Here is a 16364-nt window from a genome sequence, read left to right as displayed (position 1 = left end):
TCGCTCTGAAGAGCAAGATACTTCCTATTTTGGATTCTGGCCGTGTTCGTGTTGTGTCCTTTGGAGGTGTTTTGAACAGCGTCGGTGAATTATCCAGCATTCTTTTCTCTCCTCTGACTTCAAGTTCATTGGTAAACAGTGCTGATTTCTTAAAAACACCTTTGGGCAAGTAGGAGAGCTCTGAAAGATGATGTTTGAAGCCAAGTGTTGAATTTCAATTCAGCAAACATTTGCCAGACATATGCTATGAGTAAACAGATCTGCTAGACAGTATAGGAAAGAGCAGAGAGGAGTGAGAAATAGTTCTGCACTCAGGGAGCAGTCAGACTAATTGGGGGATTTGTGGTAGCAGTAGATTTGAAAATAGCTCCATTAGGTTTCTGATTTTTTTTTTTTGTAGTGTCTAGACATTAACAATAGAGACAATATTCCTTTACTGTGGAGGGTGATGCTGATCCAAAGATAATTTCTCTTTTTCTAGTTTGTAAAGATGAAAACACTTATCAAAAGGTTCCAGCGTGTGTATTCGTCTCAGCTAACTCACTGTCTTCTCACTGTCTTCTTCAAACTTCAATTACCAGAATATTTTACACAGTCCTTTCAGAATGTTGATGAATTTTTCCAGAAGCTTATTTCCAGATTTAAATAGTCCATTTATATTGCAGTGTTAATTCATGAGTAATTCTTTGTCTGCAGACAGCTTTATAAAAGTTTACCCTTGGAATAAAAATTTTCTCGTGGAACTTTGGCAGTTCTAATCTTTTAGAATGTATGAGTTTAGGAATTTTTAGAATTGGACTTTTTTTGAGTTTATATACCTGTGATAGCTTATGGTGAACAGTGTCGGATTCTTGATCTCCGAAGATTTAGCTACAGGACCAGGGACCAGGCTTGATCACTCAAGAGCTTTTGTGTAGCAGAGTTTTATTAACGTAAGACAAGGAACAGAGAAAGCTTCTGACATAGACATCAGAAGGGGGATGGAGAATACCCCCCTTGCTAGTGTTAGCAAGGGAGTTACATACTTTTTAATTATTACAATAAATCAAAAAAATGTCTCAAGTTTGTGAAAATTTTACCAGACCCACTCCCACAATTTACATTTTAAGATAACAGGATTAGCCAGAAGGTTTTCAGGAAGGAGAACTGCCCTCAAGCAGGATACATTGTTGGTTATATAATCCTTAGCAGAGTTTAAACTGAGTTGTGTAATCATCAGTTACAGACTTAAAGAAAAAAACGTTGTATATGACTAAGATTAATGAATGTAGAGAAAAAAAATGTTTGTCCTTTCCTCCTTGAGAACCCCAGACCCCTCTCTCCTCGGGGACCCCCGGAATTCTTATCAACCTGCCTAGGAATTGACTCGCTCACCTGTCTCTCAGGTACAGGACCCAGGGATTCTAAAGTTGTCGCTCTGTTCTTGGGAATACTCAAGTCGTTGCTTGTCTGGGTGGAACATCATCATTTACTTGAGTCCCGCATAAATCACACAGCATCCTATAGTTGTAGACTTTGGAAGGGAAAGCGAAGTACAAAGGAAGTAGCATTTATTCAACTCCAGTCTCTCTGCTGGCTTCTTTTCCTGTTAATTTATTTTAGGTACTTAAGGACTATAGGTATTTAGTACTGTATCTCAGATGACAGTACTAAGACTCGAAAGGATAGAGTACTTTTGTCCAAGTAGATACAATTGATAAGTAAGTCTATATAAACTCAGGTCTGTATAACTTAAAAGCATTATTTTCTTCACACCTTAACTTTTCCTTGCAAGCACATGGATTCAGTTGACTTGAATTAGGTTATGAATTCATGAGTAGGTCACTCAGCTTCCCTGGACCTTTAGTATAGTTAGTTTAGCTATTCGGGGCAAGGGTTTGAAAGCAAACTTCCAGAGTATGAATCCTAGCTCTGTCGCTTGCAAGTTGTGTGACCTTGGGCATGGCATTTGACCTCTCTGAGCCCCAGCTTCCTCACTGTACAGTATGGCTATTGATAGTAATACCTCATAGGCCTGTGTGAAGATTTCTTGAGATCATGTAGATATGAAGTTATTAATGTGATCACATGGCTTCTTTTTGGCACCCCCTCCCAGTTCTAATATCTAATATTCTGAGTTTCTAAATACAAGCCAATAGCAAAAGTAGGAAGAATCTTGTTAGTATTTTCAGTCCCTGAGACTTTGCGCGAGGTTGGAAAGCATGGTGGTTCAGAGCGCACACTCTAGGCTTAGCTTCCTGGGTTCAGGGCTGGACCTGGCGGTACAGTCCAGTGAGATGAGAAGGGTCGGGTGTTTCCAGAACTGTGCCTCGAGTGTCAGCCCTTGGTTTGCTGCACATCTTTTTCTCCCCACAAGTAGAAGTTAATGTGTTTTTTAAAAGAAGAGTCTCTTTTGCAGGGAGGGAACAAAGAATGAGGGAGCTATTAGAAATAGTATTTCCTGATTCTTTTTTCATTATAAAAGTAATATAAAATCTGTGGGGGTTTTTTTCTTTTTTCTTTTTTTTTTTTAATCTTAGAAATTTTTAGTAGATCTTTAGAAGGTCCAGCTTTTTGGGTAGATGACTGCATTTTCTAATGTGATTGGGGACCATTCGGGCTAACTTTTTGCCTTAGAATTAATTTTATTGTCGGAAATTCTATCATAGTCAGGTCTATGCATACTGTAAACCCTTCGGTCACCAGAGCATTTGACGGTTAGCGGAGTGCAAGGCCCCCTGGAGACGCGGGAATGAGTTGGAGGACGGAACAGAAGGTGTGCAAGATGAGGACAGAAGGAACTTTGCCCCCAAGGTGTTTGCCCTGCCTGTGAACAGCGTGAGTGAGGGCGTGAAAAGGGGATGAGTGGAACTGCTGTGGTCAGAGCCGGATGGATAGCGGAAGGTCCCTGGTCTGAAATCCACTCAGGAACGGGCCTGGCAGATGCCTGGGTCGTTTTAATGGTTGTGTGACTCAATTGAGGATTCTGGGCATCCTCACTGCTAACCCTGCACATGAGCAGAGGAGAGTCTGGTTGGTGTAAAGGACAGTGGGGATGGTCATTGTGGCACAGCCCTGGGGCTTTCCAAGCACTGTGCTTCCTCTGCCCTCGGGAGGTTTCAGGCTCAGGTGTGTTGACACTTTAGTGAGCATCGTAGGGCTGTAAAGGAATAAGGTGCTGAAGGTTTCTATCAGCACAGAAGGCCTGTGCCTGCCAACGGCCATGCAAAGTAGCAGGGCCAACTGCTTTCAAAGAGAGGCCCATGGGGTTAGAGGGAGACGGTGATGCTTGAAAGCGAGTGCTAAGAGAGATGCTGCCATTTCCATTCATTACCAAGCAAACTGAGCCTCGGTGGCCTTTCCAGGGTTTTGAATAGAGGCCTGATGGGGCCAGAGCTCAGCTTTAGTAAGAGAAGGGAGTATAGTCTATGTTGGAGAAGAAGTGGTTGGAAGAGGCAGGAGGCAGTTGGGACAGCGGTCTGGATGAGGCATGAGAAAGGACAGGTGGCTGATAAGAGGCTTTGGGAAGAAGCAGAAAGTGGACATATGGAAGAATTCCTCACAGGTGTGGAATCTGTTACAAGCTGGGACTCGGGGAGAGAGTCTGCTATTCTCCAAGGCATGGTACTTGGAAGATGGAGCCAGTGGAACTAGACAGCTCAGGAAAGGAGGAGCCTTGTGGGGGAAATGATAAATGATTTATTTCCAATAGGTCCTCTAAGTGGAGACAGGAGAGAACCGGAAACAGGATGATGATGGTTACTTCCTATTACACCCTCTTCCATCAGGATGTTGAAGGATGGAAACAGCCCTAAAATTGTCATCAGTTTGATTTTAGTTTTGCATTGCTGTGAGTGAGTGACAGCAAGAACTCCCGCTTAGGAGACAGAAAGCTTTTGCTGTAGGACCCAGACTTACTAAACAAGGTCTCTGGCTTTAGAGAAACCTCAGCTGATGGGCCTTGACATTCTCATGAAAAATGAGGTGGGGAGCAGTGGGGAAAGCAAAGACATGGTTATGTGTAAGGGCTTCCACTATCTGAATTCAGTGGTTCCGAGTGTCCTGAGATGTTCAGTGATATGTGGTTTTTATATGTAATAATTTCTGTATGAGAGTTGGAAAATTGAAGTTTTATAATTTTTTCTCCCTTCTTTAGTGTCTTTAACAGTTATTTTTTGAGCATTCTCTTCTAGGTGTTTGGAAGTGAACAGAACAATACTATAAATTCATTTTTGCTCCAGTGCTTACATTCTTGTGACCACTAATCAAACATAGCCACTTTGACGCTGTAGTGACTGAATGTCGACAGGATCATACCACACGCTACACACTACTTAGGCAGCCAGTGTGTGCAAAGACATTTCATATGCAAATTATAGCCTTACAGGTTTTCTGTTTGAAAAATACAGCCATCCTTGCTTTGCATAGTGCAGGACTGTAAAAATGACTGGTCAAGCTGAATATCATCAAAGTGATCTTAATAATCAGTGTGGAAAATTACAGTTGTTCTGTGACTTTTAAAATTTTTTTATCAAAGAAAAACTCACTGTTGATCTCAATTGTATAAGAAAACAAAAAAGTAAAACAAAGATTTATTTAGCATGTTTTAACATAAATTAGAAACATGAGTTGCAATGTTTATTTCTCTGTAACAGACTTATCAAGAGTGATTTGAACAAAGCTTGTTGCATCTTTTCCATCTTTGTCATGCTCCTTTCTAACTTTGGATCGTTTCTAACATTTTTTCCTTTGTGCTGTCACTGTTGTGAAGTATCTCTTAAGCGTTCCTCTAAAGTGAATTTTGTCAACATTACTTCCTCTAGGATATTCTTTTCATCACAACCACTTTCTTCATTTATGTTGATAAGTTGGCCTTCACTAAGTTCCCTCTGGCTATGAATCCAGAGTCTCCTGGAGAACATGACAAGGGTCTGCATCCCTACAGCCCCAGTCTCTTGTACAGCCCCATTTATGTTTATGTTTCGTGTGAATTTCATTTCCAGCATTAATTTTAGTTTTAGTTTCTTTGTTTCTCTTTCATCTTTGTCAGTCAGTTCCCTGTTTTGATTATTTATTTTTATAAAATGTCATGTGGATTTTGACACTGGGAGACTAACAACACGACTAAACACTTCGTTGCCTATGTGTGAACTGAATAACAGTGACCAGTTACTTACCTTGAAAGAGGTGATGCGGTCACTAATCATGATGCCCTTTAGTTATTTACAAAGTGATTTGTGGACCGAAGTTAGCAGCGAGGTTTGTGGTTGATGCAGTTACTCCGAATAAATACGCCATGACAACTGAAATTTAAAGTGTGTTGGGGGAATGGTATCATTTAACCAAACTGTGGTAATAAATCTGTGCATAATAGAATAGCACAAAGACAGGACTGCCCGTCATACAGATGCTGCTGTTTCTCTTCTTTAGCAGAGCAAACAGAACATTAAGAAAAAAAAATGAAACCCACAATATTGACTTGGCTTTCACGTCAAACACAGTTTGCTCGGTTAATATGTAAGGTAGAGAACAGAAGCTACATCCTGGGGTCCAGAAGAGAATGTTGAATTAAGCAGGAAGTATCCTGTCCTGTTTATAACTCACAGAAATCTGAGGCAGGTGCATGGTGCCCCTCCCTTGACAAGAGGAGAGGATAGTTGTGTGGCACTAAGTAAGTTTTAGTTGAATTTGGTGGAAAGCACACAGATGTTGAAATCATACCATTACATGAGTTATTCAGCCTCTCTGGGTCTTCATTTTCTCACCTATAAAATGGAGACACACCACGCCTTAGAATTGTTGAAAGGGTCAAATGTAAAGAGGCTCTTGGGATGCCTGGCACATGTTAGGCGTCCAGTAGTTTCTTTACTTTCCAAACTTGAATTTCTCGTTTATGTCCCTCAGTTGTTTGGCGTTTATTTTGTATTGTCCAATTTGATGCAAAAGGAATGATTTTGGAATTAATACATCCATCATAAAAATTTAAGAGCACATGATACAGATAATTAAAAAATGTAACCCATTAGCCTCAAAAGTGGTTAATTTTAAATGTTGACTTAGGTCATTTCTCTTAGTAGTATCATCATGCTCAGCAATGGTTATTTTAAATTTTAGTGTAAAACTAGGTTTGTTTTGTTCTTAAAGGGACGATTTAAAGGGTATTTGTTTTTAGAGCTTTTGACACAGTCTTATCGATGGGTCTGTCTACTACTTTTTTCTGAAATGATCCCGGAAAGTGTAAAGTCTCTCACTGTACACACGGTATAGTCTGTTCAGGCCTTGGCACACGTTGGCTTGCTTCATTATATTTTCTCATGAGGTTTGTTACCTTTTTACTTTTCCTGTTAACTTTTTCTTTTCTTTTAAAGATAATGAAGTTTTTTAGTGAAATATGTTAATTTGGTAAGTTTCACTTTTAGATGCTTTTTTCCGGTGGTGGTTTTCCAGTGAGCCAGTCTGAGACGACCAACTGAGGCCGTTTTGACTCTTCTCAATAATGTACGGAATGACCACCACTGGAAAATAAGTGGCAGTTAGGGTTAACGTTAAGCCATCTCTGGAAAGGTGCACCCTTCTACCCTGTTTTACTTGTGACCCGTTGTGCTTAGCATTTGACCTACCTCTTCAGGCTGCAGTGACCCACGTGTGCCCTCTTTTCTTTCCTCTAGCAACAGAGGAGAAGAAATCTCTGAAGCGAACTTTTCAGCAAATACAGGAGGAGGAGGATGACGACTATCCGGGCAGCTACTCTCCCCAGGATCCTTCCGCAGGGCCCCTCCTGGTACGTCCGGACCCCCCAGAGCACTGGGCCGAATGGCTTGAAGTGACCCCTAGTTGAAGATTCTGGCCACAAGGTGGAGCTAGTGATCAGTAGTGTGGAATCACCAGAGGGCAGCTCTTGGCACTGGGTGCAGGATCCACGTCGTGAAGCAGGCTTGATTTTGTCTTTGCGTGCCTCAACTCCGGGATGGATTTGTGTTTTACAGAGTAATTGGATTTGGCGTTTTTTCACTCCTAGAAATTTAAAATATTCTTTAAAAGTAGTTTTTGTAAAGCAGTAGATATTACAAAGACATTCAGAAGTCCTCTACTATGGCTTGTCTTATAAGTAAACAAGGTGTTAGTATCTGAGGATAGTGTGTGTAACAACAGCAAATTTGCTACACTATAGCCTATTTAAATATTAGACCAGATGCTAGCATTGACTGAGTTTTTAGCCATATATTTGCATTGTTTGACCCCCTTGTGTAAGTTAGTTCATGAACTCTGTATGGTTGGTTCGTTTTAGCTGTTTGTTTATTTATGTATTCATTTACAGTCAAAGAAAGTGAGTCTCAAGGAGACAAATTAAGTAACTTACTTGGTGTTTGAACTGAATCTGGGCCTGGCTAACTTCAAAGCCCATACACATTTCACTGAGTTGCACTGCTCTCATTCTGCCTAATGCAGCTTTATTTTATTACACATGGGTGTGCTTAAGGCCTGTGTAAATAGAAAGCATGTCTGATCTGTGTTATGTTAAGATGTCAAATTAGCCTGGGAGTTAAATGAAAACAGTGTTAGGCCATGTATCTTTGCATTTAAAAACTTGCAAGAGAACAGCCCAAATGACCAACTTTCAGGACACCCTGACTGCCATCTCCAGGGCACTCTGGGGGTCGTTGTGAACTAGCTAACCTGACTGCCGTCTCCAGGGTTCTCTGGGGGTCGTTGTGAACTAGCTAACCTGTCAATGTTGTATGTTTCCCTGATAATTAAAAGACCCCTTTTTGGTATATACAGAATATGCGTTCTTGGTTTGTTTTTTTGTTTGTTTTTGTTTTCTTCCCTCTTTGTTTATAATTAACGAGCTTGACACATTTAGTTTTGGTAGTGGCTGCCGAAATCAAAAACGTCATCTTTGTGACATTCATTTTGTAGAGCAAATCCAGGAAAGAATTGAAGTAGGTAGTGTCCTTTCATTTAATCAGGTTGCTGGAGCATTTGATACATGTTCCTTTACTCTAAACTGGAGGCCGTTCTGTACTAGAGACTATGAAACTAAGCAGTGTGAACCAGACTCCATTTTCTTAAGTTTCCAAAAACATACCCTTAAAAAAAAATTCTTTTCCACAGTTATGTAGAATTTCATTTGTGTTCTGCCTCACACTTAGAAATACTATGTGCATTCTCTTAGAATTTGTATCACTGATTCAGTATACACTGGGGTAGGGACAGTGGTTCTTTTTTAAATGTCAGGGATGATCAATTTTAGAATCCGCCTTCACCTTGTTGAACTCCAGCTAAGTTTCTCTAAACCCCACATCCCCACATATCTTCACGGATGGTATTATCTTTGTTTTCCTTGTACAGACTGAGGAGCTGATCAAAGCTTTGCAGGACCTAGAAAATGCTGCATCGGGGGATGCTACTGTCCGACAGAAAATTGCTTCTTTACCCCAGGAAGTGCAAGACGTTTCTCTTTTGGAAAAAATAACAGGTGAGAAGTTAGAGGTCGGGTGAAGGATGAGGGAAGGGGAACGTATCTCCAGTGCATCAGACCCCAGGACATGCCAACGTCTGCAGATACAGACCTTCTACCTGGGCCTAGGTTCTCTATTGTCTTGAGATTTGCAAACATAACTCACGGACTGAACAAAGGAGCTGCTGGGATAGTCTGAGCTTGAATAGTGACTCTAAGAATTATTGCAGAAATGCTAGCGTGCCACAGCCTGTGGTACTCAGTTCAAGTACGGTCTTTTGAAATCAGGGTACAAACTGCGTGTGCAGGAGGGCAAAGGAGGGGGAAGCATTAAACTCATGACCCTCTTAACAAAAAAAAACATGTATGACTCAGTGTCATGATTTTTATATTGTACCCTGCCACGCCCCCTTGAGGTTCTTCAGTGGTTTGTATTGTTAATCTTAATCACCTTGCCCTTGTGATGATCAGATCAGATGAGTCACTCAGTCATGTCCGACTCTTTGCGACCCCATGAATCGCAGCACACCAGGCCTCCCTGTCCATTACCAGCTTCTGGGGTTCACCCAGACTCACGTCCATTGAGTCAGTGATGCCATCCAGCCATCTCATCCTCTGTCGTCCCCTTCTCCTCCTGCCCCCAATCCCTCCCAGCATCAGAGTCTTTTCCAGTGAGTCAACTCTTCACATGAGGTGGCCAAAGTACTGGAGCTTCAGCTTTAGCATCATTCCTTCCAAAGAAATCCCAGGGCCGATCTCCTTCAGAATGGACTGGTTGGATCTCCTTACAGTCCAAGGGACTCTCAAGAGTCTTCTCCAACGCCACAGTTCAAAAGCATCAATTCTTCGGCTCTCAGCTTTCTTCACAGTCCAACTCTCACATCCATACATGACCACAGGAAAAACCATAGCCTTGACTAGACGGACCTTTGTTGGCAAAGTAATGTCTCTGCTTTTGAATATGCTATCTAGGTTGGTCCTAACTTTCCTTCCAAGGAGTACTTTTGATGATAACCCCCAGTTAAACAGGGAGGGGCAGTTGACATTCTTCCCCCTCTATGCTTGGTCAGTCGAGAGGAAGGAGTGAGCGTGAACTCTCCGCCTCCTTCATTTAGGAAGCAAGCTATGAGGAGAAGTGAAGGAAGACAGTGCTGCCCAGACAGAGGGGGCGGAAAGCCCCTCAGGCAGGAGTGGGTTACTGGAGAGCACAGCCAGGCCTCTTGGCTCACTCTCTACTCCCCCAACCCCAGCAATCAAACCCACTGGATCGAACAACCTGTTGAGCGCACAGGCTATTGATCTTTCCCCCTTTTCCCAGCCTTTAGCCCCCTCCTGGCCTCATGTTCTCTGTTACTCGGCTTCGGGTCTTTATAATCACCCTTCGCACACACCCTCAGTGCCTTTTGCTCTTTTTTCCCTTCACCCTATAATCTCCTGGAAAAACTCAACTTTTTGAATCACAGTCTGCAAAACTGAAAACAAGTTAACATAAAATCAGCAGCATGTGTAGTTGCATTTGTCTGTTTTCACTGACTTAAAGGACTTACATGGCTTTTAAAAAGTATTTATTTTGATTTTTAATTATGGTGAAATACACCTAACAAAATTTGCCATCTTAACCATTCTGAAGTGTGCCGTTCAGAGGTGCGCCATTCAGAAGTGCTGAGTACATTCACGTGCAGTTTCCAGAACTCGTTCCATCTTGCAGAACTGAAGCTCTCTATCATTAGAGTAACAATTCACTGTCCCCACCCACGCCCCAGCTCCTGGCGGCCGCCACTCACAATTGTATGTGGCTGGCAAAACAAATGATTAACATTGGCTAACTTCTCTTCCTATTTCTGTGGATGAACATGCTGTTTTCTAAAGCAGCCCGTTAGCCTAGTAAGCCTATTTCTTCTTACCCACCCAAGGGCACTGCTCTGACAATTCTCCCCTTTTCTCCTGAATCTCCAGTCCATCCCCACCCCGCTACTGGGCCATTCTCCATAGCATAAAATACATATTTTTTTCCCATGTGGGAAAAATTTTTTTTTCTTGGCCTAGTACCTTCCTCCAGCTATTGTCTCCTTTCTCTGTTGTGTAGCTAAACATTCTAAATAGATGGCGTATACTCATCTGTCCCTATTCTCTACCACCGCCCCCCCCCCCCCCCGGCCACCCACCCTTTGGTTTTACTTCACTGACTGCTCTTATCAGTGTTGGCTCATGACTTCCATGTTGCTAAATTCAGTGGTGAACTTTTTGTGCCCATTCTTTTGTGTGTGTGTGTGTCTGGGGCGGGGGGGTGCAGAGTTTTATTAAAGTATAAAAACAGACAGAGGAAGTTTCTGACATAGGCATCAGAAGGGGGACAGAGAGTGCCCCCTTACTAGTCTTAGCAAGGCCTTATACATTTTTGCCCATTCTTAATTTGGCCCAGTTGATCATTTCTTCTTCCTAAAAATACTTTCTCACTTGGTGTGGTAGGCAAAATAATGGTCCTCCCCAAATGTCCATGTTCTGATCCTTAGAGCCTGCAAATATATTGTCTCACATAGAAAAAGGGACTTTGTGGATGTGGTTGAGTGAGGGATCTTGTGGTGGGGAGGTTATTCTGGGTTAGTCAAGTGGTCTGGGTCCTTAGAAGAGCAAGGAGAGCAGGAGTAAGAGACATGACTGGGGAAGCAGCAGTTGGAGAGATGCATTTTGAAGATAGAAGGAAAGGGCCATGATACTACGATAAATGTCAGGATGCTACGTCTGTGTTGTTTCTGATGCTGTGTTTCTGGCAGCAGGAGGAGGCTGGGATGCCACATGTTCTAGCTTTCCTCTCTAGTCTTGTGTCTTTCAGGCTCCTTTGTTGATACTTCCTTCTTCTCCTCTTAATTTTGAGTAATTAGCTCTCTTCCCTAGTTAGTTTCACTGACAGTTCCTTTCATCCTGTTTGATGACTTTAAATAACAATTTTTGTGCTGATGATCATTTACATCTCTAGGGTTGACCTCTTTCCTGAACTTGAGACCCATACATCCAGCCTCCTGCTCTGAGTGTTACTGAGTTGGATATCCTGAAAGACATTTCAGACTTCACCTGTCCCAAACCAGACTCCTCCTCTTCCCCCCAAATTTGTCTCATGGTCTTCCCTATCTTAATAGATGGACCCTCTCATCATTCCTGTTGATCTGAACTACAGCTTGAACCTGACACCTGTTACCACCTCCGCTGCTACCACCTGGTGGGAGTGTCCACCATCTTCACTTGAATTATCCCAGTAGCTTCCTGTCTGCTCTCCCTGCTGCCTCTTGTCCTCCAGCCATCAGTCTGTCTTCAACATAGTAACCAGAGTGATCCACTAAAATAGAAGTTGGATCATGCCCCACTCTGCTCAGAACACTCTAGTCATGTGGGTTCCTTGCCGAGCACTCTCCAAGGGCCCTTGCACTTGACTGTTTCTTCTGCCTGGAATGATCTTCCCCAGGTGGTCACATGACTTGTTCTCGCGCCACCTCCTTCCAAATGCTTTGCCTTTTTGTTCTCTAGGGTTCTTATCTTCAGCTGGTAAATAAGTAAAATATAGTGTATTATTTATTTCTTTTCCTCCCTTTGAATGTAAACTTGAAGGCAGAAAGTTTTGGTCTTTTTGTTACCTTTTGGCTCAGAGCCTAAAACAGCGTTGGACACACAATAGGAGTCCACATATATGTCAGGCTGCTTGGAAAGGTTGGGGTATAAAAGTCTGATTGGAGTGAGTTTAGTGACCTGGTAGGAAAGAGGGTGGGGACCAGGAGGAGAGACAGCTCTGTCGAGTAGTTCTGCTGTAAGGGGAGCAGGCACGTGCACGGTAGCTGGGGAGGGACATGTGGTCAGAAGGCAGAGCAGCGTGTGTGCATGCTAGTGGGAATGCTTCCAGAGGGAGAGACGGCTGGGGACACGCAGGTGACAGTCCCAGACACTTGAGTCTTGGAGGCAGCAGATGGGGTGCCCGTGCTAAGTGACAGAGTGGCTGAGAGAGGCACACAGCGCTTGTCTGTGGACTTGGGAGGGCAGAGCATTTGAGGGTAGCCACGGGTAAGTTCCCCAAAGTGAGCATCTCACTGCTACATTTCAACTGCATTTTTTTCTTTGGCTCATAAAACTATCACAGGTTCTTTTTCTGGGTTGTAGTTATTTGTGTGAATGAATTATTTCCCTTGTACAACTTCATGGAGTGTGAGAATTGATTTTTTTTTTTTTTAATCTCAAAAAGTAGTGTTTTACTTGTCATTTTCTGCCACAGGCCCTGAAACATTTTAATGAAATTAACCATTACAAAAATAATTCAGCAGTGATGAAGGTAACCAACCTAACGACCCAGCAGCTTGTTCCTAGACCGTGCCACCAGTCTCGAAGAATAAGTTTCACTGTCCTCTTTACCCTCGGTGACTGAAATCGTCTCTCTCCTTTGTTTTCTCTTGGCTCACTCCTCCTCCACCAAGAACATCCTGTTGTTTCCCTGTCCCCGAGGAGCCTAGAAGTACCTGATCTTTGGCATCAGGCCTAATTTGGAATCCCTCAACAGTTCACCTTCCAGTATTCATATTGAGGCAGCGTCTAATAGTCAGACACTGTTTGCCAGAGAAACTCGGTGGGGAATTCTTAAATCTGGGTTACCTATGATTGTGCTGAACTCTCTCACCTTGACCACCTGCATTCAGAGGAAGCAACAAATCTGTATCACTGACACTCACTTTCAGTTTATCCCATGGAGCTACTGGCGTCTCTAGTGCTTTGTTTCAAAGCATTAAAGCCTTTTTAGCTATGACAAACCTAGACAGCATATTAAAAAGCAGAGACATCACTTTGCCAAGTCTGTATAGTCAAAGCCATGGTTTTTCTAGTTGTCATGTACTAATGTTGGGCCATAAAGAAGGCTAAGTGCCAAAGAATTGGTGCTTTTGAATTGTGGTATTGGAGAAGACTCTTGAGAGTCCCTTTTACAGCAAGGAGATCAAACCAGTCAACCCCAAATATTCATTGGAAGGACTGATGCTGAAGCTTCAGTACTATCGGCCACCTGATGTGAAGAGCTGACTTATTGAAAAAGACCCTGATGCTGGGAAAGATTGAAGGCAGGAGGAGAAGGGGGCGACAGAGAATGAGATGGTTGGATGGCGTCACCGACTCAATGGACATGAGTTTGAGCAAAATCAGGGAGATAGTGAAGGACAGGGAGTCCTAGCGTGCTGCGGTCCATGGGGTTGCAAAGAGTTGGTTGGACACGACTTAGCAGCTGAACAACAGCAACAACAACGTGCATACTTCAGTGTTAATCTCGCCATCCCCACGTGTAATTAATTACGTCAGGTTTTCTTTAATACAAATCATCCTTTGTCTTTTTTCACTTCCTGAGGTTGAGTGTGGTTCACCACTTTTTCCCAAGGATACCCTTTCTTATGCTTTGATTCTTCTGCAGTTTCTTCCCCAAACAATGAGTTGCAACCCATTAATTGGGCCTGAAGTCAGTCTGGTAGATAATAACCAACCTTTTCTTTTTTTTAAATGAGGTGGCAGATAGAATGCTCTGCACACACTGAAGGAAGTATTGTCTAATGAAACTTTGGTTTCTTTTTTAATATATATTTATATAAAGTGTATTTCTTAGCATGGGTCACATTCAAAAGCATTTAAAAACTTCTGTCTTACCAGACTGTATATTTTGCTGAACAAGAGATTTAATGCTTACACAGATTAAGAAATATAATCTTAAAGGTCCATTTTATTTATTTATTTTTAATCGAGCTTTTTTTGTTTTGTCTACTGAATTTGTTATAATGTTGCTTCTGTTTTATGTTTTGGTTTTTTGGCTATGAGGCATGTGGAATCTTGGCTCTCCAACCAGGGATCGAACCCACACCTCCTACATTGAAAGGTGAAGCCTTAACCACTGGACCACCAGGGAAGTCCCTATAGGTCCATTTTAGAGCTATGGTTTTGAGTCCACAGCTCCTCAGCGAAGCCCACGATACTGAATCTGTTGTGTAGCTTTTATTGTCTTAGTTTTCACACTCAAGAAATGGGTGCTTACTTTTGTATTTCAGATGGATATGCAAAGAGTAGTTAATGACATAATATGAAGAAAGCAGTTTTGAAATTTTCAGAGACGGGGAAATATTATTTCATATATGACTGTAAATCTGTTTATTTGTAGAGCTTTTATAGGAATAGGCATTTTGAAGTCCTTTGTCGGATTCACCTCTTTGTACAATTGCCTCACTTCAGGTAGTTCAGAAAGTCCCATCTTGTTGACAGGAGTAAGTGCCTCTGATTTTTTTGCCAGCCAGTCCATTGTCTACAGGTTCCAGCCTATTCTTGGACTTGGGTGTTAGGGGAGAAACTGCTAACCTCCCCCAGAAGTCTTTGCAATTATGCCTGTGTCATTATTTATTGTCTCTCTCTTTTTGGTCTCACTTGTATTTAGACAAAGAGGCAGCTGAACGTCTTTCAAAAACAGTAGATGAAGCATGTCTGTTACTAGCCGAATATAACGGGCGCCTGGCGGCGGAGCTGGAAGACCGACGCCAGCTGGCTCGGATGTTGGTGGAGTACACCCAGAACCAGAAAGACGTTTTGTCAGAAAAGGAGAAAAAACTGGAAGTGAGTACACAGCAAGGCAGACCCAAACTCCCCAAGTTTACCTTCCTGGAGCCCACGTTAGGAGGGTTTTATTATGCCTTAATTAGCACATTTTTTTCTTTAAAACATTCATGAGATGAGAACATCCATCAGATACTGTAATGATTTAAACCAAGTTGAAAATTGAAGTCATGTTTTTTATATGTCCAGGAAAGAACAAAGTGGAATGCAGAAAGCAAGCAATGAAGTCTTAAATCACAGCATTTAGGGTCTCATTGCTTTAGTTTGAGCTCATATTTCAAGAAAAACAATTGTAGATTGAGGTTTGAGAAGAATAGGCATTCAGCACAGCCAAGGAATGATTGCATTTGGGAAATGGTTAAAACTTTCTTTTGGATTATATTGAGATTTATTTCCAACTTATATCCTTTCTAAGGCCAGTAAGTAGTGTGCCTCCAAGCTCTGTCTGCAGTCTCTTCTAAAATTCCACATAAACCTAATAATGTTTGTGGAGCCCAGTTCTCAAACTGTTGAGAAGGAGCTTATTTTTACCCTGAGTTGACGTTGTCTGAATGCCCTTGGAGAGCGGCTCCAGAACTAGTTTCTCTCCATGCATTTGTCTGGCTTAATTAAATACCTGGTGGTTTATCTCAGTCCTTTGATACCTGAACCAGCAGTGTGGATATCTGGGAACTTTTGCTTGCATCCTGCAGCTAAGCTTCCTTTTAAGGAATGTCTGCCCTTCTTTTTTTCAAAGATATATAGAGAAGAGTTGCAACCAGTGGCTTGGGAAGGGAAGACAGTTTTGAGTTGAAAAATCAGTCACTTCTTATAGGAAACAAGAGTAGGTCAGGGAGGGAGGGGATTGTCCCCATCTGCCAACCCTGCACTCAAGAGACACTTTCTCTGGCCCAGAGGGACGGAAAAGTGAGCTAGCCCTGAGGCTGCCATGATTATGTCTGCCTTTCAACACAGTCATTTGACTTGTGCAGGGAAATGAAAGATGTGTTTCTTCCCATGTCGTTACTGCAGTGGTTACGGGAGCTGTGATGGGTAGTGGTAGGGGGGACTTCATATTCCTAGCCAGCTTGAAAGTGGAAGATGGGAAAGAGATATAAAAATAGTATGGCTTAGATTTAGAAATCAACACTGATCAGAAATCCTAAAGGGAGTTTCATAGGCAGTACCAGACGGTCATTTATCTGAAATGCTCATCTTTCACTGAGGAAGCATTTTCAGCCCTGTGCCCCGGGACTAATAAGAGAGTGTAATTAATGATTCTGGTTGTAAGTCACCATACCATCTGTTGAACTGCCCCTTGGCGACACAT

General features: G+C 42.3%; 1 protein-coding gene across 1 annotated transcript in view; it reads left to right on the top strand.

Annotated features, from left to right (window-relative positions):
• The window catches only part of RPRD1B (regulation of nuclear pre-mRNA domain containing 1B), a 57896-nt gene that overhangs the window by 15541 nt on the left and 25991 nt on the right, over nucleotides 1-16364 (top strand). Inside the window, exons 4-6 of the mRNA XM_027558570.1 lie at nucleotides 6648-6760; nucleotides 8332-8458; nucleotides 14880-15055. Of these exons, the coding sequence (XP_027414371.1) occupies nucleotides 6648-6760; nucleotides 8332-8458; nucleotides 14880-15055 (416 nt within the window). The remainder of the gene's footprint in view (nucleotides 1-6647; nucleotides 6761-8331; nucleotides 8459-14879; nucleotides 15056-16364) is intronic.

Source organism: Bos indicus x Bos taurus, chromosome 13 (assembly GCF_003369695.1).
Source record: "Bos indicus x Bos taurus breed Angus x Brahman F1 hybrid chromosome 13, Bos_hybrid_MaternalHap_v2.0, whole genome shotgun sequence".
In the NCBI taxonomy this organism is placed as follows: Eukaryota; Metazoa; Chordata; class Mammalia; order Artiodactyla; family Bovidae; genus Bos; species Bos indicus x Bos taurus.
This window is presented reverse-complemented; position numbering and strand designations above follow the sequence as displayed.